Source organism: Bactrocera oleae, chromosome 6, assembly GCF_042242935.1.
Source record: "Bactrocera oleae isolate idBacOlea1 chromosome 6, idBacOlea1, whole genome shotgun sequence".
Taxonomy (NCBI): Eukaryota; Metazoa; Arthropoda; class Insecta; order Diptera; family Tephritidae; genus Bactrocera; species Bactrocera oleae.
The window spans coordinates 16391969-16415666 of record NC_091540.1 but is presented as its reverse complement, the minus strand read 5'-3'; the positions used below and the strand labels follow the sequence as shown (position 1 = coordinate 16415666).

The 23698-nt window shown below is 36.8% G+C and overlaps 6 protein-coding genes across 13 annotated transcripts in view; 4 read left to right on the top strand and 2 right to left on the bottom strand.

Annotated features, from left to right (window-relative positions):
- The first annotated feature begins 9 nt into the window (after nucleotides 1–9).
- On the top strand, nucleotides 10–6010 carry LOC106617984 (uncharacterized). The gene is made up of 2 exons (XM_014235487.3): nucleotides 10–4483; nucleotides 4594–6010. Exons 1-2 carry the CDS (start codon nucleotides 393–395, stop codon nucleotides 4655–4657), a joined length of 4155 nt encoding a protein of 1384 aa, XP_014090962.2. The 5' UTR covers nucleotides 10–392; the 3' UTR covers nucleotides 4658–6010.
- On the top strand, nucleotides 4704–5464 carry LOC138857732 (GATA zinc finger domain-containing protein 8-like). Its single transcript, XM_070111415.1, has 2 exons — nucleotides 4704–4707; nucleotides 4752–5464. Exons 1-2 carry the CDS (start codon nucleotides 4704–4706, stop codon nucleotides 5462–5464), a joined length of 717 nt encoding a protein of 238 aa, XP_069967516.1.
- A 1301-nt stretch (nucleotides 6011–7311) lies between the features above and the next one.
- Nucleotides 7312–9488, top strand: ICA69 (islet cell autoantigen 1-like protein). Its single transcript, XM_014235490.3, has 4 exons — nucleotides 7312–7862; nucleotides 7941–8126; nucleotides 8191–8436; nucleotides 8509–9488. The coding sequence occupies exons 1-4, from the start codon at nucleotides 7479–7481 to the stop codon at nucleotides 8947–8949; spliced, it is 1257 nt and encodes a 418-aa protein (XP_014090965.1). The 5' UTR covers nucleotides 7312–7478; the 3' UTR covers nucleotides 8950–9488.
- Nucleotides 9258–11584, bottom strand: LOC106617985 (dnaJ homolog subfamily C member 2). The gene is made up of 3 exons (XM_014235488.3): nucleotides 11224–11584; nucleotides 11012–11157; nucleotides 9258–10951 (listed from the first exon to the last, which is right to left on the bottom strand). The coding sequence occupies exons 1-3, from the start codon at nucleotides 11469–11471 to the stop codon at nucleotides 9489–9491; spliced, it is 1857 nt and encodes a 618-aa protein (XP_014090963.1). The 5' UTR covers nucleotides 11472–11584; the 3' UTR covers nucleotides 9258–9488.
- A 511-nt stretch (nucleotides 11585–12095) lies between these two features.
- Nucleotides 12096–16288, top strand: Sk2 (Sphingosine kinase 2). 2 transcript variants are annotated; one of them, XM_014235416.3, is made up of 5 exons: nucleotides 12096–12551; nucleotides 12635–12899; nucleotides 13066–13935; nucleotides 15074–15173; nucleotides 15245–16288. In XM_014235416.3, exons 3-5 carry the CDS (start codon nucleotides 13106–13108, stop codon nucleotides 16133–16135), a joined length of 1821 nt encoding a protein of 606 aa, XP_014090891.1. In that variant the 5' UTR covers nucleotides 12096–12551; nucleotides 12635–12899; nucleotides 13066–13105; the 3' UTR covers nucleotides 16136–16288. The 2 variants fall into 2 exon arrangements, with proteins under 2 accessions (XP_014090891.1, XP_036216448.1); XM_036360555.2 differs by lacking the exon at nucleotides 12635–12899.
- A 1310-nt stretch (nucleotides 16289–17598) lies between these two features.
- Nucleotides 17599–23698, bottom strand: part of siz (Brefeldin-resistant Arf-GEF family protein schizo) — a 118161-nt gene continuing 112061 nt past the window's right edge. For all 7 annotated transcript variants that reach the window (XM_036360557.2, XM_036360560.2, XM_014235491.3 and 4 more), the window contains 3 exons: nucleotides 22370–23643; nucleotides 21483–22308; nucleotides 17599–21399 (listed from right to left, as the gene is read on the bottom strand). In XM_036360557.2, the coding sequence (XP_036216450.2) occupies nucleotides 20903–21399; nucleotides 21483–22308; nucleotides 22370–23643 (2597 nt within the window). In that variant the 3' untranslated portion in view covers nucleotides 17599–20902. The remainder of the gene's footprint in view (nucleotides 21400–21482; nucleotides 22309–22369; nucleotides 23644–23698) is intronic.

The window sequence follows — 23698 nt, the reverse complement described above, 5'->3', positions numbered from 1 at the left end:
TAATATTGCCAGAAAATGTTAACCCTGCAGGTGTGACTATGATATATACAAAATTTTCCATCGATTTTAAAACGAAAGTGTAAAAACAAGCAAAAATGTAAAAATTTGATAATTTGCGAATGTAATTAAATTATCTGGTTACAATTTAATGAACAATGTATTCACACAGTATGTTAATTGCGTACGAAACGAATTAGAGGAACAAATGAAAATCCATATTGCAGAAGTTGAAAGTGGTGGAAACAGTGGAATACCGATAAAGGCAACACGAATACAGCAATTAGATTTGGTACACATCATCTACTATTGGAATTTATGGAAACTCTTGTTGGTAATCGAAAGATGAAAATCGCCTTAAGTTGGTGTTAGCGAATTAGTTGGTGCCCTAAAAAATGCCGAGGGTAAACAACGCACACGCAAAGGACACCAATGGTTCCAATGTCAATGTAGCAACGAAGGTACGCAAGAATGCCATCAAGACAGAGGCGGAAAGTCCAGGTGAACAACATGTTTTCCACAGAAAATCGGAAAGAAGAAGAGTGGCGCGAGATATCTTTTTGGTTTTCGAAGAACAACCTTGCCGGCGGGTACGTGGAGGTGCTAACAAAAAGAAAACAGCGCAAAAACCAAAATTCGGGCATTTGATGGTTGAGGATCCAAGTCGTCCAGCTAAGGGACTATTGCGTGACATTAAGAATGAACCAAAATGTTATTTTAGCGATGAATGTACGACTATAACTGCGCCAACAACAGCAACAAAAACAGTAGCAACAAAAGAAAAAAAGAATACACCAAAGGTGAATAGCCGAATAGAAAGTAAACCAATAGTAGTGACGGAAAAAGTAGCAAAAGTACCAGAGCCTACTAATGAAATCAAAATTGATGATCCTGTAGCGCGTGTCAATCCCATATTTTTATGGGTTAAACAAGATGACACACGTATTGTTGAAGTGCGCTGTGAGGATTACGACAAAAGAAACCGTATACGTATAAAAAAGACTTCAAATGGTTGGCGTTCAATACCGCGTACTGATCCAACTACGTCAAAGATTGTTAAAATCTTACAAACACCACTCTTAAAAGTCAAACGTGAAATATATGAAAATAATTTATTCCAGAAATGTAATGAAAATATTTGCGCAAATATAAGCCGTCAAATACCAACAGATGTAAATGAAAAGCAAAGCTTTATATCGAATAATATTGAAGATAATGTGCCGGCTTGTATAAAAAACGTGATTTCTGACACAGTGATTAGTAAAGAAGATGTTCAAATTGAGAGTAGTGCGAAGGTGAAACATAAGAACAAAAAAGTAAAAAGTAGGAAGACTGGCAAAAGGGGAAGAAAATCAGCTAAAATTAATATTCCAAAAACTGAAGTACATCAAGATGATATTCCAGAAATTACTAACGATAATAATTTTGAAACCCAATTAGTTAGTCAAAATGAAGAATGTACAGCGCAAATTGTTCAAATGATACAATCAAATTCGGAGACAATACCAAACTTCAATGAAATGTGTGTCAATAACCATAATAGTATAATAGAGGATAATAAAGTTGTCAACAAGCTGGATGAACAAGCAGATTCTCATGTTGATTTAAAAGAACAACCAGTTGAAGCAGAAAATGTGCCAGAAACTTTATCAGATGAACAAGTGCAGGCTGATTTAAATGAAAAAGTTATAGAAACTGAAACTGAAACATATCAACATCATACGATGCATTTGCAGCTGTGTCCGATAACAGGGCTTTTCCTGCCCACAATAATTTGCGAAAGTGACACTGAGAGGGACAGTACCGAGGTCGCGCCCAAAGACTGCGATGTTAATACTTTTAATACGAATTTTTTGCCCAAAGATATATTAGTAGACTTGGCCGACTGCGATGAAGACGATAACAATGTGCAAAGTAGGGAAAAGTTACAATCGTTGAATGTACATTATACTACAAATTTAGATGCCGACACCAAAAATCTTAAAGATCTACTAGATGATGCTGATTTAATGCAGCATTGCAGCGATAATGCCAACAGCGATGCCGACATTATTGATTCCATTGTTAAACGCAGCTGTGAAAACAATTTAATCCAGGCAACTGAAACACTAAAGGAGGCTGATGTACCAACAACATTTAACACTTCGCAATGTGAAGATATGCCACAAAAAGATTTATTAACCGAAGCAATACCGTTACACATAATTGATGAGTCGGTGCGTGACTCGCCAAAATGTTTGTCTTTCAATGAAGCTGGTGAAATTGAGGGACTCAATGGTGAATTATTTCAGTCAAATAATTTTATGGATACTTATGAAAAAGACTCTAGCGTTGAGGAAGTTAGTTTGAGTGATGATGGTAAAAAAACTGAAAGTACGGATGTAATGGCTTTATCATCGCCAATAGCACTTAAAGACAAACTGCATGACGATATGATACTGGACGAGGCACCAAAAGACTTGAGTTATAAAAAACGAGAAGAGGTTTGCCCACCATCCGAATCTCGCAGTCAGTGTGCTGTAACGTCTAGTTCAGATGTCGTGAAGTCACCACAGCAAGGTGAACTACCCGCTATAGAAACAACATCAGAGGCAATCAAAAATTTAATATTGGAACAATTTATTAAATTAAACGCATTTAATGCGATACCGACACCAGTTACAAAACAACAGTCAGAGCCTATGAATCTTGGCAAGCCACATAGTGATATAAATATAAGCAATGATTGCAACGATTATGCTACATCTACCAATTATATTGAAACAGTTGTTATTGATGATAATAGCGATGAAGAGCCAATGAAGAAACGTGTGCGAAATAACGTTAAACTTAATAAAAATAATGTTATTGAAGAAACGGTACAAGCGGTTCAAGCGATTCAGGCGGTCGCTCCAACGCCAAGGTTGATCGACAAGGATCCGGATCCGCTCACCCAGTTACAGCTACTTATAAGAAATACACAATGGAAAGTACCGGATCCAATACTTGTGCCAAAGGATCGGTTGCGGGCAGTATTAGCTTCACCAGCACGTGAAATCCCACTTTTAATTACCACCAGGCCAGAATTAAGACTACCTGAGGCATTTGCTTACCCCGAGATTATACAAAATCCCAATATATTGGTAATTTCCATGGCGCAGTTAGAAGCTATTTTGAAAAATGAAATGGAAATGGAAAAAAGCAAAGAAGAATGTACCCTGGCTGATCCAATACATGAGTTACCGCCTGAAAACACAAAGAAAATAAATTCTATGCCTTGTACAAATACAAACAAACCGCTAATCGAGCCAAAATGTGTGAAAGTTAAGGAAGCGCCATTGAATCCACCAGCGCCGCCGCCCAAATGTTCACATGTTGAGACAAATTTGGCTTCCGATATTAATGCTGCAACGCTGGCAGTACTAAATCAAATGTTGTGGTTGCCATATTTTGGGCAGTTATCGCAGGAGTTTCTAAAAACATTAAAGAATCCTCTAGGCGTACAAAACAAATACGCGAGCATACTGCCACCGCTTTACAATCACCATCTTGGTCTGCAACATTTGGATGAAATGTACAAGAATTACCTGAAGCAGATGACGGCCTTAAAGCACATCAGTGCTGCAGAGACACCTGTTAACAATGCGTTGCCAAATTTTCCACTGCCACTCGGCGCATTCCAGCCCACTATGGAGACGACGGTCTTTCAGAAAATGTTGCAACATCAAATGGCTAACTTTTTGAATATCAACCCTATGGCTACAGCTGGGGATGCAACCATACAAACGTCAATACAAAGAGGCGTTGTTGGAAAGAGTCCAGCGCATGAAGGAAACACAAATGTTGAGCACATGCTTGGCGTTGAAGATAAGAAGGCCAAAAGCAACACAAGCACAACGACGACGACAACAAATACAACGCCTGACATTAACGGCATAGTTGCAGGTGTTGCCGAGAAGTCGCTTAGGCACAATAACAACAATACGACTTTAAGTTGTGATAACGCGATGACTGAAAGTGTAAATTATAGTAAATACGCTTATATGCAAAAACAGGAAGTTGATAATAAGCCACGTTTAACGTGCAAATCTCTTTCAAATTTATTAGAACCGGAAAGTGTGCCGTCATCGCCGGCAGTTCCTGTGGTCAATCTCACAACAGACCACATACGCAATGCGTCACATGAACTTGCCACTACGAATAGCCAAATTAACACAATAATCAATAAAGATACAACCGTGACGGTTGTACCAGCGCCTGCAGAAGTAATGCCTTTCAAAACTGCGAAACTGAATAAAGTTTCGAATGTATGTTTGAATACCACGCATGAGCTGGCCAAACAAAGAAAACGCGTTATGAACTATACCGATACAGCGGTGGCATCTACGCCTGCTGTTGCTGCAGCAACAACGGCAGCTTTAGAGAACCAAACGTCGAGTCGAAACATTGTAGCTGACAACATCAATGTCGAGACCAATCAGGCATTGTGGCATCCACTGTTTGGCAGGTAAGATGCAAATACATAATTTTGGCGTATACTGTTGGACTGCATTAATCAGTTCTATAAAAATTTTAAACAATTTTAAAATGTTTTACAACTTGTGTTCATATTTTCAGCAACGCAAAACCTGGCTACAGCAGTCCCTGGCAATGGACCACAGTGACGGCAACGGGTGAATGACATTCAAGGGGTCTCAAGGGACCCAACAGCTATGAAAGTGAACTTAATGAGTTCTTTAATACCTCTAATAATGTGCATTATGCTGCTGCCAAAGCACAAAGCGCCCACACCAATCATAATCACAACAGCAGCAGTAACAACAACAACAACAGCAATACCAGCAGCAATTGCAATGCGAAATCGAACGGTGGCAGCAGCAACAATAACAATCACATCAGGAATAATGTTAGAACATGCATGACCACCAACACAACACATAACCCCATAGATGCTAGCAGCAGCGGCGGCGGTATCGGCAGCAGCAGTAGCAGTAGCAGTAGTGGTAGTTGTAACAACAGTGGCAGTAACAATTATCAATATAGCCTACAGCAGCAAACAACAGCGGCCGCAGCGGCAGCAGCTGTGGCAACAGCGCGCGACCATATGACCAACGGTTATGCGAGCTTCAAGGAGCCCGAACGCTTTATGGAGCATAATTTTTGGCAAACACAAAAACAGGCTGCTGCTGCGGCAGCCGTCGCTGCCACGCATGCGACCAATCAATGGTCACTTAACAATAATCGAAATTATATGAGTAATCTTTCGCAAATCTCATATTCGAATAACAGTCAACCGAACCAAAGTTCATCGCCGTATGTGCAATTCAATCCTTACATGAACATGAATATGAACATGAATTTAAATATGAATATGAATCAGCGTTCATTTTTAAATAGCGCGCAAGCAACGGATAAAAACGCCATGCATTTAAATCATTTCGATAAGCATAATATGCGCTTTGGGGAATACGACTGTACATTGCGCTAAATAATAGACACACATATATACTAGATAAAAATGAAAACAAAGCGAACATTTCATAACAAATTAATTAGGAGATATCAGAAATAAACACACACACATAAAAATAATAAATATCTCATTAAACTGTTGCGCAATGTACATGTTGAATATAACCCAATATACAAGCATTCAAACATACAACCATGCATACTTAACATAATATACATAATTGCATACCCATTAGATACAAGTATAATATGTGGTAATTAAGTTGAAGGTAAATATCGAAATGTCTGCCAGCACATCATTGAGATAGACCCAGCTGATGTGTACTGGAACTACACAATATACTAGAATATTTTGTTAGGCCTATTAATGTTCTTAAAAAGTAAACAAACATATTTATGTGAACTTGATTAGTGAATTTGTTATCAGTAGTTTGTTACACCATATTGTTAATCGAAATCTATCATGATGCGTTAATATGTAATGTATATAGAGTTTTTTTTTATCTAGATGTATTATCCTTTTTTAATAAAAAGCAACAAATGACTATGGTGACTATGTAAATTATTGTATGAGTACTTCTCTGATGATTTATTGATATTCTATATACTTATAAAATGCATATGTGGTCTGTTAAATTTATATAGCCAAAAGGGACAGGCAAAATAAGTGAAAAATCAAATAAAAATATTATTAAATTAAATAATACAATAAAAACCAAAATGATAAATTTCCATTAAATTTAGTGTTATAGTTACAAACACATTTTCAAAAAAATTATATTTCGTCATTGAAATCTTTAATAGCTAGCAATGTGTCAATCCAACATGTTATTGTTGTAGCGGTAGAAAATTGCTGAAATAATTTTGAAGAATGTTGCCGAGTTGACAGTTATTAGCTGGATAAACATCCGGTTCCGTACCGGTTAGACCTGACTGTGTTGTTGTTGCTGTAGCGGTTATCTTATCCCCGCTTGGGTGGTAAAGTTCAGGTTGATTGTTTTCGTACCAATATTCCCACAACAGCCTGTTCTACGTTACTGAAATTGACCCGGGGTTTATCCGGCCAAGGGCTGTTATTTCGGCGATCTAATCCCGTTTGGATCGATGAGTTTTTTAGACCTGACTGTCATGGGAACGGGTAGTTATAGCATCGTATTATTTCGTCATTCATTAAGCATCGTACAATTTAGTAGCTTCGCAGATATACATACATATGTATGCTCCCACGACAGTCGGCTCTACGTGTCAGGAGTGGTCCCGGTATTTATCGAAGAAAGGGCTGTCAGCGCGGATGCATTTCTCCAAATTATTTGGCGAATGTTTTCTGCTGTTATAAAAAACAATAACATACTTTTCCTTCCTTGAAGAACATTCTTAGAGATCTAGTTTTATTTATTATTTATATTTTTGTTTTTGATAACCTGTTGCTTGAGTATGCAAATTCAATAATAAACCAATCTGTAATAAAATGACCATCTGGTGATCAGTTGATTAATGTGTTTATTATTAGCAACGATAACATATTCGTTAATAAATTATGCAGATTTTTGTTTATTGACAACTAATATAACACTTTTTTTTAACATAAATTCTTAGTGCATGCTTTGCTAAAGTTAATTTAAACTAATTCCAATATAAAAAATAAATTGATAATATATTCTATCTATTAGGTGATGCATTTCCGTGCGATACGGCAAGCCTGCCTGGTGTTTTTGCCCGGAAACTTATATTCGTTGCATACTTTTGCGAGGCGTTCATTTGAAATACCTTCAACTGTTTCGAAAGTTCATTTCCGTTAATAATGTGAAGTATTTATTTTTTATTCATCAGTCTGGAAGCTATTTTATTGCAAATATTCTAAAGAATAATAATATATAAAATAATAATGTCCAAATATGGTATCACTTGTGATTTTGATTTTAATTGATTAACACGCAGGCGCCGTTGAAATAGTTTCATTCAATGACAGCCAATCAGCGAAATTTCACATCGACGAAGAAAGTATATTTTTTTGCTAAAATTCAAACGCTATGCTGCATCATCAATTTTGGATAACAAAAAAAACGGTGCAGCGTAAACTTGGCACCAAGGAAGATGCACACATTATCTCATCTGATGCCGATCTCGACGCAAAAATTGAGGTGTACAAGTCGATAGCAAGCACCAGCTTCGAATTGGGAAAAATCATTGACCAGCTGCAAGAAAGATTGTGCATATTGTCACAGGAAGAGTGTGTTTTCGGGCGATTCCTTAAAGAAGCCGGAAAACGTAGCAAAACCACTGGCCAAAGCATAACAAATACGGGCAAAGCAGTGTCATACAGTGGGCAACAGCGTATGTGTGTGCGCGTGCCATTGTTAAGACTGCATCATGAAGTGGAAGTATTTCGCAGTAGAGCCGTTTGCGATACACAGGTGTGATAGCGTTTAAAATAGTACATAAATTAACATGACTAGAGTTAAAGCATGTTTTTATTTGTAATTTCACGGCAGGCGACACTACAGATAATGGAGAAAGAACGCACTGAATATCGTGCTGCGCTTTCGTGGATGAAGTCAGCCAGCACGGAATTGGATCCGGACACGGGTAAAGGTCTAGACAAGTTTCGCACAGCACAGACGCATGTGCGCACGGCCAAGCGTAATTTCGATAGTCTCTCGATGGATTCCATACAAAAAGTGCGTCAAAAATAAATATACAATATTTGTTAGTATTAATATTTATTAAAAACTATTTGGCTAGATTGATTTGCTGGCCGCAGCTAGATGCAATATGTATTCACACGCATTGGTTTCATACATGAGCGAATTAAAGGAGTTTGCACAAAAGACGTCCAGCACATTCGAAACCATATCAAAGTCTTTACTGCAGAAACCCAAATATGATTTTTGTGTGCTCAAGGAGTTGACACAAAACGAAGGCAGTGCCGATGAGAACAAGATTGATGACATCGTGGCATTAGATAAGGACCAATCATTGTTTTTTGAAGTTAGTAATAAGCATACAAATGTACATATATGAGAAGCTAGCACTTATACTATGTTTCCAATTCTCTTGCAGAGTGAATATAGTGATGAGAAGGATAGTAAAAGTCAAACCCAAGCAATTAACACTGATATATTGGACACGGCTGCGACGAACGACAATACGCTTATTGAACTGACAGCAAATGTTGGCGATGAAGAGCTTTTAATACCAACCGAACCAAATGACAACAGTAACATGGTTACACAACAAAGTATTTGGGCTGGCCTATGGCCACTTGGTCAAGCCTTAGGTCATAGCAACAATAATATCAAATCAAAGACGAATGAGAAAACTATTTCGGATATAACGCAACAAAATTTGAACACAAATGAAAATACAATCGCCGAGTCTGTTTCCAAAACAACGAAGTCGACTAATTGGATGGATCTTTTCGCAGAATTAGATCCTTTAGCTAATCCAGAGGCATTTGATTTGAAGTTGAGTGGTGGTCGTTTGAATGCGCAACAAATTTAAGTTCATTTAGATACCACATTTAATACTATTTTGCATGAAAATGTAAATATGAGAGTATCTTTGTACATTGTCACTAGAACGCAATGACTTCAAAGATTTTTTAGTGTATTTTACTTTTTTAAAGAATATACAATTTCTAGATTATGTATAACTTTTGTCAATATTTTCAACTGCTTGTTTTTGTTGCATTCATTAGCTATCACCGGAAAGTGTATGTTCTAATTTTAAATTCTCTCATTTTACATTTATAATATATGTGTGTACATTAAGTTTTAGATAATGCGCTAGAAGAAATAGATTCAAGTAAATTTCAAATTGTATTGGCTGTCAGTAAGCAGTTATATTTTATTGTAAGCGACATTAACACATCACATTTAACTGGTGTTGCGTTGTCGCCATTTAAAGTACAAGTATAATGCGCCATTAATCACATTACTATTTCTCTCTATATGATTTAACGTGTGTTTATTTGAATTATATTACATAAAATCCATTTAAAGGGACAAATAAATAATCATTATTGTGTACATATGATTTAATCATTTGACCGATTGCTGTGCCTCTTTCTTCGAATTCACCAGCTCTACTAGCTCTTTGACACGACGTAAACAATCTTTCTTGGTTCTATTCGGTATGCATTCCGCTATTCTCTCCCAGCGATCTTGTGTTGAGATTGGGTACGTTTTAATGGCTTGTTCTAGCAGCGCCTGCTCCTCTTTTGTCCACGTTTTTGGTACGGCTGTTGACTTGTTTGGAACCTTGTTAGCAGTTTTATCATTATCACTCGGCTCGTTATTACCATTTGTACTTGCATTGGCATCCACATTGTTTACATTATTCACAACTGGTTGATTTACTGTGATATCATTGCAGGTCTGTACATCCTTTTTGGATTTATTGAAATTTTCGAAAGCAGTATCATTAGCTTGTGTTTTAAGTGAACTTTTTGAGAAGTCACTATTTTGCATAGCTTTTGCTTTATTGAGCACATCACGCGCGGTCACTGTCACACCAGTAGTGGAGTGTTGGTTTATAAAAGCAGCGATCACATCCCAACGTTGTGATGTGCCAGCTGGAAACAAATTGACAGATTTTATAAGTAGTTGCATATTTTCATTGTTCCAAACATCACTCTTCTTCACTTCTTTGTCATTCTTCGTCACTTTCTTTTGCTGTGTTTGATTGAGTTCTTCCAGTTCGGCGGCAATTTTCTTTTCAACCACTTTCAATGCAACAAAGAAAGCATTTTGTCCCTTCTTTTCAATATCTTTGTTGAGTTCCTGCAATTCAGTTAAATTGAACATCTCACAAATCTTTTCCACACCTTCCATATTTTTAAGTGTTTCCTTATCATTGTTTCCATAGTATTTGGCTTCTTTTAATTTATCGCGCAATGTCTTTCGTTCCTTTTTCAGTACCTTCTTCATTTGTTCCTTTTCGATACGTATTTGCTCAATTCGTTTTTGTTCAGCTTTCTCGGCACGCTCCTTTGCCAATTGTGCTTCCCGCAGCGCACGCTCTTGTTCGGCCTTTTGTGCCTGTGCAGCGTCCATTTTGGCTCGTTTGGCGGCCAATTTTCTTTCTTTCTCCTCATTTTTAAACTTTTGTATACGTTTATCATTATTGTAAGCTAAATCGACTAATGCACGTATACGCATCATTTCTTCCTTTTTTCTTTTAATACGTAGCGCTTTATTTTCCTTTTCAATCCAACGTCTTTCATCTCGATCTTGACCTTTTTCTTTGTCTTCTTCATCCAGATAACTAAATTCACGCCAAGACTTAAAGTCGTACCAAAAACTATAGAACTCTTCCACGTGTTCACGTTTCGAATTTTCATCGCCGAATTTTGGCACATTTTTCTTTTCACTCCAGCGCGCGTTTAAGTCAAAACATTTGTTAAAACATTCATAAATGTTCTTATCGATCTCTGCTTGAGTTGGAAATGAGTCATCAAACTCAGGATCAACAGAGTCGTAAGCGCGTCTTGTTTTCGGCGTGCCTGTTTATTAATGTATATACTTTAGCAAACATTTTTTATTTTAATATTTGATCAACATACCAAGTATTTCATAAGCTTTAGTAATACAAGTAAAATAATCTTCATCAGTGTTTACTTCTTCGCCTTTTGCTTTTCGCTTGTCTGGGTGATGCATTAGCACCATACGTCTGTAAGCACGCCGTATATCGTCATCTGTAGCATTAAATCTGTAACCGATTACCCACATTTTTATACCACATAAACAATTAATAATCGCAGTCGTATTTTCTTACCTTAATTTACCTAATCCAAGTATTGCATAGTGATCATGATCTTTCCATTCTTTGGGATCTAGTGATTTCAGGTAGTCCACATCGACCGCGAATTCTTCAGGTAACTTATCCACCGCATCGTCGTTGCTCTCTGCCGCCACTTCAGTGGTGGCGTTGTATCTATTTGAATTGAGAAATGCCAAGCCTACGCGTTCAACATTCCTATGGCTAAATGCAAAATCGCAATTAATTTCCACAAATTCCAGCATTTTGCGCCGAGATCAACAATAATTTTGAAAAAATATATAAGCAAATCGACAAGGCATACAGCTGCCTGGTGGAGGTTCGTAATTGTCAAAAAGAACAACCACGAGATGATTGCTATTGCCAGATCGCTAGAAAGTAGCTGCCAGTTCGTTATACCGAATGTTGGCAAATAAAAGCAAAGACTTGGTAAGGCTGTTTGCCAAACGGTAGAAAAGTAAAATCCTGACAGATGAAAGTGAAATTTTGACGTTTTTCGTAATGAATCCGTCTGTCAGCATTCTACTTAGTTCAAGAGCTAGGAAAAATTTTGATAAGTTATAAATATGTATACAGATATCAGAGAACGTAAACTATAGAGAAGTTTCACGGTGCAGCTATTATAAAAATATTCCACTCTTTGCAGGGGTATTGAAAACGATGAACTTTTTCACCAAAGTGAAATGAGAAAAGAAATGCTAATTCCAATGTTAAGGAAAGTACGCTTACGTATTATTTATTTTTAAAATTAAAAAATGTAAAAAAACCTTAACCCATTAAGTAAGGCGTGCTTACCTGTTTTTATTTGAAATTTGTCATATTTGAACTTCCTGTTATTTAAGTTGTGTACTCAATCTTCAATTGAAAGCAAATAATATAAGCCATATGGCTACACAATTTTATCTGATGGCAACTGTAATCTTGACAGATTTCTTTTCTCCCTTCTTTTGTGGAGCAAAACGAATACGAAATTAGCATCCTTCGTACATACATACAGGGTTTGTATATCAATGGATTCTACTGGTTTATCTGCGTTTCTATTCTAAATTAGTAACAAGTGAAATTATACCTGCCGAAAAGAAAATGCTAATTGTAAAATGAATTAAGTATAAAATCAGTAGGAGTGTATAATATAAGGAAATATGTATTATGTAGATAACAAATACATAATTTTTTAACGATTTCCGTTTTGTATTGAGATTTGTCAATGTAACTTCCGCTGTGGGTATACTGAGCTGAGGTTGGATATCTCGTACACCCCAAAAGACGGGAGCAATGATGCAGCATACCCGTTAAATTATAAAATACATCAATTATTGTTATTGGTGAGAAAACTTACAAATCTGTGTTATAAATTGTTCAATAAAGATACTTTCTTAATGTAATTTTTGTATTAAAATTGATTCAGATGTACTAAAAGGCTACATGGCATGACACTATAAACACTGAATCGATTTTGTGGGATCGCAGACCAAGTCTTGCCTACAATTTTTGGAAACTAATTAGATTTTGTTATTTGCATGAATCGATTATTCGAAATTAACACCACTACAAATTGTATACACAGATACATGTTGTCATTAAAAGTGATATGCTGCATGAATGGAATGTTAACATACATAAAATTACGTTTGCGACTCACCAGAGGATTTGCAATTGTATGCGAATAGTAGGTACGAAACTAACTCATTAAAAACACATAAATTTTTCTATTAGAGCTGTTTCCGGTAACTGTTATTTAATTCTCAGTAGCTCTACACAATTTTGCATTCTTGTCTGAAATTTTTTTAATAATTTCTTCGCTTCTGCCACTTAATGGGCTTGTTCTTTCTATAATAGGCATTATACTGCAGCTGCTTAGTAAAACTTCCACAAAAAAATGGAGGTCGAGGAGTTGACTGATATATTTTACACGAGCGACAAGAAGGGTCAGGTTTGTCGCGTCAAACTGAATGGACAGGGATTTACCTTGCAACGCGAAACCACTAATAACCGCTCCAGAGAGCAACTCATCGAATTGAATGACATAGTTGGTAGTCGCTGTATTGTCGTGAAAAAGGATCGACGCGGCTGCTCAATGCTCTGTAGTTCCGCAGCACAAAATGATGGCAATCGTAGCGATAGCGGTGATGATACAAAAAAGAAATATAATGCTGTTACCTATCAGCATAACAATGCCAGCGCATATCTATATGTTTTTGCATATATATTAAATAAGAAACACCTACGTAATATCATACGTCGCGAACGTACTGTCTTGAAATTGCGCTTCCGTTCCTTTGACACTTTTAGCGATAATATGCGCGAAGCAGAACGTTGGTATCATACAGTTAGAGCGTTTAAGGGACGCAGTTTGGGTTATAATGACACCGATGAACGACGTATACTGGTTTTGTTGAATCCGAAATCGGGTTCCGGTAAGGCACGAGAGATTTTCAATCGTCAAGTAGTACCAGTCTTAAATGAAGCAGAGCAACCGTACGATTTGCATGTGACCAAGCATGCCAATTATGCGCGTGAATTTGTGCGTGTGAAAGTCTTGGATAACTACAGTGGTATTGTGGCAGTCGGTGGCGATGGCCTATTCTTTGAGATACTAAATGGCTTGCTGATGCGTGCTGATTGGTTGGAGTCACGTAACATACTTTTGGGCATAGTGCCATGTGGTTCTGGAAATGGTTTGGCCCGTTCCATTGCGCATGTGTGTGGGTGAGTAAATAAATACTGAACTAGATATATATATTTCAGATAACTTAAGGTGTAATTTATATGTAAATAACTGTTCGATTACTTGGCATTAAAGTAAACAGTGGTTTCCTAAAGTATGAAAAAAATAAATAAATATACGTTTGTTTTATGTATATGTATGGCCATATACATATATTATGTATATGGAGGTCTGTCGAGTCAACGCTAACAATTAATAATAACAATTGCGTTGCATGCCTTCAAATTACTTAAATGATTGTTGCTGCTGCTACAACAACAACAAAAGGCATTATATTATCCAAACAAAAGGTCTTTCGAATGGCAGTAATGCGGCTAAAAACAAAAAAAGCTTCAGGTGCCGAAGGTATATATGTACATATAGGTATATGCCGGCGAGGAACTTATAATGCGAATTAACTCTTAAGCAGATCATGGCAAGAAGGATTATTTCATAATGAAAGCCGGTTATTTTAGCTGTGTTTAGTGTTAGCCGGTTTCTCCTATAGATAATTCCCCACGAACCCCACTCATCTAACACCCTTCTTCCTATGATCCGCCCTCATTGAAACAGCTCGTTTCCTGGGTCTCCGGTTAGATGACCTCGACGACAAAAACATCGTTTAATACAATACCGAGGTCATAAATTCCGTTTCCACGATGATCGGGTGTACATAATCGGAAAAGAGACAGATTTTTATCCAGTCAAGAAACTGACAAGCAACATTCTTTAAAATTATTTGGGAAATATTTTACTGCCGCTACAACAACAATAATACTTCGTAATTTAGTAGGATCTCCTTGAAACATAAGCTCTCAGCAATGTGTGTTTTCCAGATTCGATAACAAAATAAGATTCTAAACAAGTACAGGTCAGAGCACGCGCAATAAATCTCGTCAGCAATAAGTTTTGAATTGCATCTTTGCACTCTATAGGCTATTGAGAAGTAAAATGCTATCTCGAAGAGCTGAACTGACCATGTCGTCCGCAAAAATGTGTACTCTTCAAAGATGTTGTGGAACCCATTTATATCAAATATTAATTTATTGTATATTAGTATGAAGAATTTATAAATTTAAATAATTACATATATATGTATTTTTGTTTGTTGTTATTGAATTATGTATTTTTTGTATGCAGAGAACCATATGAACCAAAGCCAATCTTGGGCGCCACACTTACAATGCTAAGTGGCAAGTCGATGGCCATGGATGTTGTGCGCATACAACAACAAAATCAGGTAACTTTATGAATTTCTAGGTTAAAATATGCAACTTTCACAATTTCGCTTTATTTCAAATATATATACAGATACTCTATTCGTTCCTCTCGGTTGGTTGGGGTCTTATCTCAGATATAGATATCGAAAGTGAACGCCTACGTTCGCTTGGCTATCAAAGATTTACCATTTGGACATTGCATCGTTTAATTAGTTTACGTACATATCGCGGCAAAGTATCATATCTTCCCAAGGAAAATGTTTACTTAGAAAGTGACACGGTATCATTGGCAGAGCCGCTGCCACTGAAGCACAGTAGAAGTTGTAATGCATGTTTGGACAAGCTGAATAGTGGTTGTTTTCAATCCACCGATTGCATTGAAGCCAGCAAATACTATGATGTCATTTCGCTGCAAAACTCCATCAATCAATCGCTACAATCACGTTGCGATAGTTGGTTCTCACCTGCTTCCTGCCGTAGTACTTATCATTCCGTATCGGAGAGTATTTATCACAGCGTCGATGATGGTAGTGATGCAGAATCGCATTTGCAGCACAGCAATTTGAGCGTTCATTTATGTGGGCCGGTAGGTAGCGCGCCAACGCTAGATGAGCCGGTGCCTGCATCATGGGTGGTGGAGGAGGGCGAATTCGTGATGGTGCATGCCGCCTATCAAACGCATTTGGGCAGCGATTGTTTCTTTGTGCCGCAAGCAAGATTCAACGATGGCATCATTTATGTGGTCATCATACGTAGCGGCATTAGTCGTTCGCAGTTGTTGAACTTTTTAATGGGCATGAGTTCGGGCACACACGTGCCGGTCACCGATAATGAATTTGTGAAAATGGTGCCGGTGACGGCGCTACGCATAGAACCGTACGACAATGAGGGTATTCTCACGGTCGATGGTGAGCGTATCGAATTTGGTCCATTGCAAGCGGAAATGTTGCCGGGTATGGTGCGCGTTATGGCACCAAAGTGAGCTTAGCCAAATTGTGGTGGAAATAATATTCAAAGTGTTGTGCACCATTTTATTCCTTTACGATGGCTTTTATTGTTAAAATTTTTTTATATTTTGTTATATATATATGTATGTATATTACATAATAGTAAAGTATAATGATCAAAAATTAAATATTACGGTGAATTGGATTTTTGGGTGGATTATTTAATTGGGAGAGATAAATGCATAAATATATGTGTAGAAAATCGTAAGATTATCCAAAAACAGTATAGAGAACACTCCATTTCGATGACAGTCGTATCTACCAACTTGAATGAATCATCCTAATATTTAACAAGCCAAGAAAGGTTAACTGGACAGAACTTCTAAAATTGGTAAATATTTTCTTTTACTGTAACAACAATAATATTTGATTGGATAGAAACCGAGCTGATTCCGCTGACTTTATATAAATCTTTTGTAAAATATAATTATCGAAAGGACTAAAAAATTTGTAGCAAAATAAGCCGAAAGTATCCGCTGTGAACTTTGACAATCTGCACCCGTTTCTTTAACACACGTTACTACTAGCTAGCACCACTTACGGGAAACGAAAAAGAAACGTTGGCAATTCAGAAGTTCGTCGTCGGGGCTAGTGAAACACTGAAGAAAAATCTACAAGCTATTTGACATTGCTGCGGGTCCTACATGCTTAAAGTTACAAAGCATAGTTAGTTACTCTCCCAGAAACACTTACTGGGATATTTTTGACAAAAAAAAACACAGATCCATCCTAAAAAAACTATAATTGAAGTAGAAGCGCAGTCAAGGAATATCAAGACCGACTTCTTCTTGATGTGACCTAGTAGTAGTCTTTGTATACAATGGTATCTATCTACTTTTAGCTTAGGAGGATTGGTAATATAAAGACTGACTCCTAGTAATAGAACTCTAGACTCTTAAAAATATTTATTGGAATATAATAATGCAATTTTGGCAGATATCATTTGGTCCAAATCCATCGAACGAACCAATAAATAAATAATTTTTAAGGATGCGGAGTTGCGTTCAGTGAATTTTCTGACGTGTCGTTGATTTTTGGTTGACTTAAGAGTAAACAATGTTTGGTAAAGCTTTTAAAGTATACGTTTTGGTCGAATAGTTCGTTTTCGACCCCTTCTTAAACTTCGGAATAAGGGCGTTGTTGAAAACTATATCGGTTAAATGTATTGCTTTTTATTTTCTTATAATATTTGTAGAATTGAATGCTCTAGCTGAGGGAACACGTTCACACACATTTAGGAGTTTTAGCGCACATCGGACAGGTCTACAAAATTGGAATAGACCCTAATTTGTATGCGGCCAAAAACTATCAACTCGTCAGCATTCCTTAAAAATATTTGTCAATTTTTTTTTGTCGCTAGAACAACAACAACCATCTTTCTATAAAGTTTCTCAAAAAGTTCGTTGCATTACTTTGAAATAATAAAGGCTTTTGCATATTTTTTGAATACTTTTATTGTATTTTATTTAAGATCATTAATTTAGTATTAAAATCCCAAGTCTTTGTTTTTGTTTAGAGTTATTATTATTCATTTTTTTGTTGTTAAATTATTATCTATTTTTTCACAGCTATTGCTGCAATTAACATTTAATATTATTGATTTTCGAAAAAAATTGAATACGCACATCACTTACACATACATATAGCACATATGTATATGCATATGGTTCGAATAAGCATATACATACATACGCATAATTCATATATTGATGAAAAAACGCGTTAAATTTGCCAGTAATTGTTAGTCATTCCAGAATTCTTTTATTTTACTTTTAATTTTTTAGTCATGTTATTCTTTGATCGTAGTTTTTTTAAATTTTGTTTTCTTGTGTGTTTACTTTTCACACAAGTTCATTGTTTACTAATAATGTTAAATAATCATTTGTTCATATGTACATAAATACGGGCGATAAGTGGTAGATAGCAGCGAACGCAATAGAGTACGATGAGTTTAGTTACAACAACATTATTTGTTTTTGTTTTTGTTTTTAATTTTAATTTTTGCAGTTTTTACGTTGAGTTTAAATAATCAATCAAAGAGCACATGCTCGTGCGAAGCAGTCGCGTGCATGTGACTTTGTTTTTGTTTGTGTGTATGTATTTATATAACTATGTACAAAAAAAGAATTGAAAAAACGTTTGATTTATTTATAGTTTTTTAAGTTTATTTTATGAATATATGAATTCATACTGGAAAAAGGAACATTAATCGAAGTTGACTTGTACGTGTATATATATATATATATATATATATATATGTGTGTGAGAAAGAGTTAGAGCGAGTCTCTTAATAAAATGCAATCATTAGCTTCGAATTATTACGGTTAATATATATTTTATTTATTGTTTTTGTGTTTTTTTTTGCTTTTGTTTTCATATACGCTTGCTTTTAATGCTTTCATACAATTTTCACTATTCGCTACTAGAATCATTATATATATGTATACATATATGTACATATTTATACTCATATAATTGTTAATATTTTTGTATTAGAAATATATATATATTTATGTATGTATGTAGCTAGCGCAGTAAGACTTTTAAGTTAAATTTAATTATTTAATTCATATTTAAATTATTTATTGTTTAAGACAAAACGCAGTACTTAACAAGCGCTTTGTACAAATATAATATTTTTAGTTTCGAAAAAAAAGCTATTGTATACTTAAAATACAAAAAAAACATTTATGAATAAGTTTAGTTTTTTTATGGTTTATATGCTGGTAATATTTGGATCTGTACCGGACTAACGCTAATATTCATTAATATTGTTGTTACTATGTATTTTTCATATTTTGTTGTTGTAATTTTGACTTTTCGTTTACTCATTTTTTTTTATATTTTGTTGTTGTGTTTTGTATTGTTAATGTACAAATAAATAATACGCATATAAGTAAGTTTAATAATTCAAAAAATAGCAATAACATAACATATACATATACATACATAGACGCGCAAATACATCCATATGTATGCGCATAAAATAATAAATCAACGAGCATAAAAATATACAAAAATAAGTGAACTTTATTAGCTGTCAGCGTTGCAGCATAATGCAGTAAGTGTAGTAGAGCCACGCCTACTTTGTTTGATATATACAAATTAAAGTGTTGTGTCATACAGCGCGATATACATATGTATGACTAACAATTTTGCATTTTTGTGTTTTTGGCAAATAATTATATTTTTTTTTGAACGTCCAGCAGTCACCCGAACCGAATGTTAATAAAAAAAAACATTTGCTGTATGTACAGGAAGCAAAAATGTTTGGTGTGTTTAATAGTAAATACAAAACAAGACTTTTATTTAATATCTATTTTTTTAAATTAATTTAAATTTATCTTAAAAAATGGTATAAGCGGCAATTTATACGAAGCGCGAGCGCAAAACGTTTGTATTTTGAAACAAATTATTTAAATGATTTAAAGAGAAATTAACATCAGTTTCAATTATGTTTTATACACATTTTGATAACAAAATTAACTTCTTAGTTCATTGAAACTTATGTGAATAATAATAAAATAAAGATTGAATTTATGTGAAATAACAAATGTAAAAATTATCTTTTAATAAAAAAAAAAAATTCAACAATATTAAAAAAGGTAAACTAAAAATTAAAACAGGAATAATGAAAAAAAAATCAACAGAAACTAAAACAGGAATAATAAAAAAAAAAAATCAACATAAACTAAAACAAAAATAATAAAAAAGTTCAACAAACCAAAGTTTAAACCCAATTTAAAATTTTCCAAAATTTACAAGTAATTTCAAGGTTTCAAATCCATATTTTAGAACACAAATACATTTTTAGAAACTTTGTGAAACGTAAAAAAGTTGTAACTTCAACTCTTTTTAGAATCGTAATTATTAATGCGAAAACCAAAATGCTTTAAATTATAAAAAACCAAATAAATTTCCAATTGGATTTAATAAGTAAAAAGTTGCAATTACAACTCTTTTTTGAATCTAAATTATTAATTTGAAACCTAAAATACTTTTTCGGCATCAACAATAAGGTTACTTTATTTCGATTTTATTAAATATTATTGAATCGAAATTAAATTCTTTTCATTTTAATTAGACTTTCGCACAAAAAAAAAAATATATATATATAATATAAATAGTTATCAATAAATCGTAAAACACGCTGAAACAATTTATATTCATTATTTATTAATAATTATTTAAATTTTCGTTAATATATATATTTTTTTAATTACAAATAAAGTCATTACAGCTCATAAAACTATTTAAAATTAAACATGAATTGGTTTTAAACCGCTTTAAAACAGTATTTAAGGTATTGTTGTTGTATTTACTACAAAGTTAAGTTTTATTTTTCAAATCATATTTAATTTGTTAATTTATATTGTTGTTTTTGTATTAGCAGTTAACAATATAAATTGACTTATTAACTTAAGTTAACAGTTTGATTCGCGGACATAACCTCAAACCCAACAATTAATCTGATACTAAACTAAATTTAATTTTACAAAATAAAATGTTTTGCGCCTTTACTTTATTAAATATGCCACATAGCTGCTTCACCGATTCACAAAGCGAAAACCGAACAAACATAACGGAAGCTTTCTTTCGCTTTCGTTAAGCTTAACTAAAAAATTGAACTCTTTCGGTAATACTTTACACACACATACAAATTTACAAAAATTTCCTTCTCTCCCCTAAAGCACATACAGCTATTCCTTGTAATCCTGCAAGCGGCGTTACTCTCTCACTGTTCACACTTCGGTGGAGCGGCCGGTCTCATCGGAGCGCGATAATTTGCGCTCGCGTCCGCTTCCCGGCACACGTCCCGTAATTGAACCTTGCATTGCTGCATGCGCTTGTTGTTGTTGCTGCTGTAGCAACAGCGCTGCTTGCTGCGGTTGTTGTTGCAAGTTTTGTAGATGTTGTTGTTGTTGCTGCTGCTGTTGTGCCACCAATTGTTGTTGCATAAGTATAGCATGCGGTTGACTGACAAATCCCGCGGTCGCATGTGCATAGGTGCCGACTGTATTCGGATATACGACCGTGGCGCCTACATTGCCGCCCATAGCGACTGCTCCGCCGGCGGGTAAATTGAAACGCATTTTGGCCGCGGCGGCATTAGCGGCTGCTGCAATAACGGCAGCATTCTCACGTGAGGCGCTGCTTGTGGTGGTCGATTGAAAAGAGATGGACATGCCGCTGTCCAAAGAACCGACGCTGCCACGCCGTTGCGGCTTCTCGTTGCCAACTATTGCAGAGATTGGAATAAAATTAGTTGTGGTTATATGAAAAAATAAAAATAAAAATAAAATTGATTGCTATGATACTTACATTGCTCATGCATGTCGAGCAGACTGTTGCTGAGCGCGCTACGTTTCAGTTGTTGCGCTGGATCGTTTGCGTTCGGTGCAAGTTCGCCGGCGGGCGTTGCCTGATATGCGCCTACCTCTACGTCGGCTACGCCACTATCACGGTTCTCAGAACTCCCCGCTGTACGATTGCGCGCCGACTTCTGGCGCTCCAATTCGGCTTCGATGCGTAGCGCCTCCATCTCATCCATCTCACTGATGGACTCCTTAAGATCCTCGGCAAACTTGCAGCGATCGTGCTCGTTGCGCGCATTGAATGTGATCAAAATTTTGCCGTCGACCTTTTGTGACAGTTGTATGCAAAATGGATAATTGGTCACGTCGAGTAGTGTTACCACCATGCCGCATAGTGGGAAGCTGTTACGGAACGTATAAGTTACGGAGGACTTCTTCTTGCTGAATATCTTGGTTATCACTAGCAAATCGTTGAAGAGGAAAACTTCGCGTTGATGCACACCAGGTCGTTCTTTCTTATTGACGTCGGGTATTTCATAGAGGCGACAATAGCAAACGAGCCGCCGATGCGGTAATGCCAAATTGGGTTTCTTACCCACAATTGTGGCTTGCACCTTCATCACTTGCGTTACATGATCACTGCCGGGTTTGAATTCATTAGCCTTGACGCGCTCGTAAATGCCAGCAAGCATATCCTTCTCGATGTCATGGCAATCGTCAATGCCGCGCAGATTCTTGATGAAGTCTTCAACGCGCATGCGACGCTCCGGTTTGAGGTTGGGTGTGTGTAAGTCGGTGTTCAGCATGATGATGGCAAAAGCCAGTACGAAGATCTATTAACAGAGAAGTTAGGAATTTCAATAATCATGCAATCGTAAAGCGTTCTTCACTTACCGTATCTGAAGATCTTAAACGTCCAACAATATCTTGGTTACACTGGCAGAAGCGCTGGGAGAACACCTCCATTAGCCGCTCGATCTTTTGCGCTTCGCCCGGCATGCGGAAGTACGCCTGGAACTTGCGCAACGCCACATCAACCTGCATACCGGACAGATCCAGCTCCAAAGCGAAGCAGTTCAACACCGCCATATTGAATTGGTTCTGCAAATTGCCCAAATACTCGCCGATCATCTGACGCGACAAACCCTTACGTGAGATAAGGAAGCGCGCCACGCCTTGTGGCGTATTCTCGAGGAAGCCGCGCCGTATCAAATAAGTGATGCCCTTCTCCGGTTTCTTATTGAACAGATTCAAACCGACGCGGTACTGACGCTTGCGTATCGTCTCTGAAACCTTGTAATTCTGCAACGGCGCCGCTGCATTCAAGTGATGATCCTGCTGCTGTTCGTGCTGCTCATACTGCGCTGCAGTTGTGTGTGACGAGACGGCATGATCATCGGACGTATTGGCCGCGCCAACAACACTGCCACCACCACGTCCGTCGGTCACCATACCAGCAGCCTGTGCCTGTGCCAGACTAAATGCCACCGCGCCCGCATCGTTGTTATGCACGAATTGTTGTGAACTTGATAGCGCCGTGTTACGCTTCCACGTTTGTGGCGAATTTGAACGATCCGAACCAATATCACTGTTGACAGCGATGCGATCGGCTGATGTGACGCTTGAATCGCTGCCCGAACTCTGCACGGATGTGAGACTGCCATTCTCGGCGCTTTTGCATAGTCCATTAGAGCGTAATAGTGACGGTGGTGGTGGTGTCTGGCGCATCATTAGCATGTGTTGATGTTGTTGCTGTGCTGCCAGATGCTGTGCATGCTGTTGTGCTGCTATGGAGGAGGTGCGCTTCGGCACTTCGGGTGGCACTTTCTTGCGCTCGGCTGATGTGCTGCCGGGCGCGCCTTTGGGTCGCATGTAAATTTGTGCCGCCGAATAGTAGGGTGTGTGTGGCGATGTGCCACTGGCTACGCTCGCCCACGAGGTATTCAACGAGCTGTCCAAGTGTGAATTGTTCGCCGAGCTGGCATAACTGGCCTCGTGTGGTGGGACATGATAGTAATGTGTGGCCAGATGCTGACTGCCGTAGAAATGTGGCTCGGTGGCATGTAGCAGGTTGACGTGTGGGTGTGTGGCCGAACCGAGTGTGCCGCCGGAAGATGTTGAAGATGCGGAGGAACCGCCACCGCCACCAATGGGAACCGATGAGGCGCCTGAAAGTGGGCAAAAAAGAAATTTTAGAAGAAAAGTTGCTAGTAGGTTTCATTT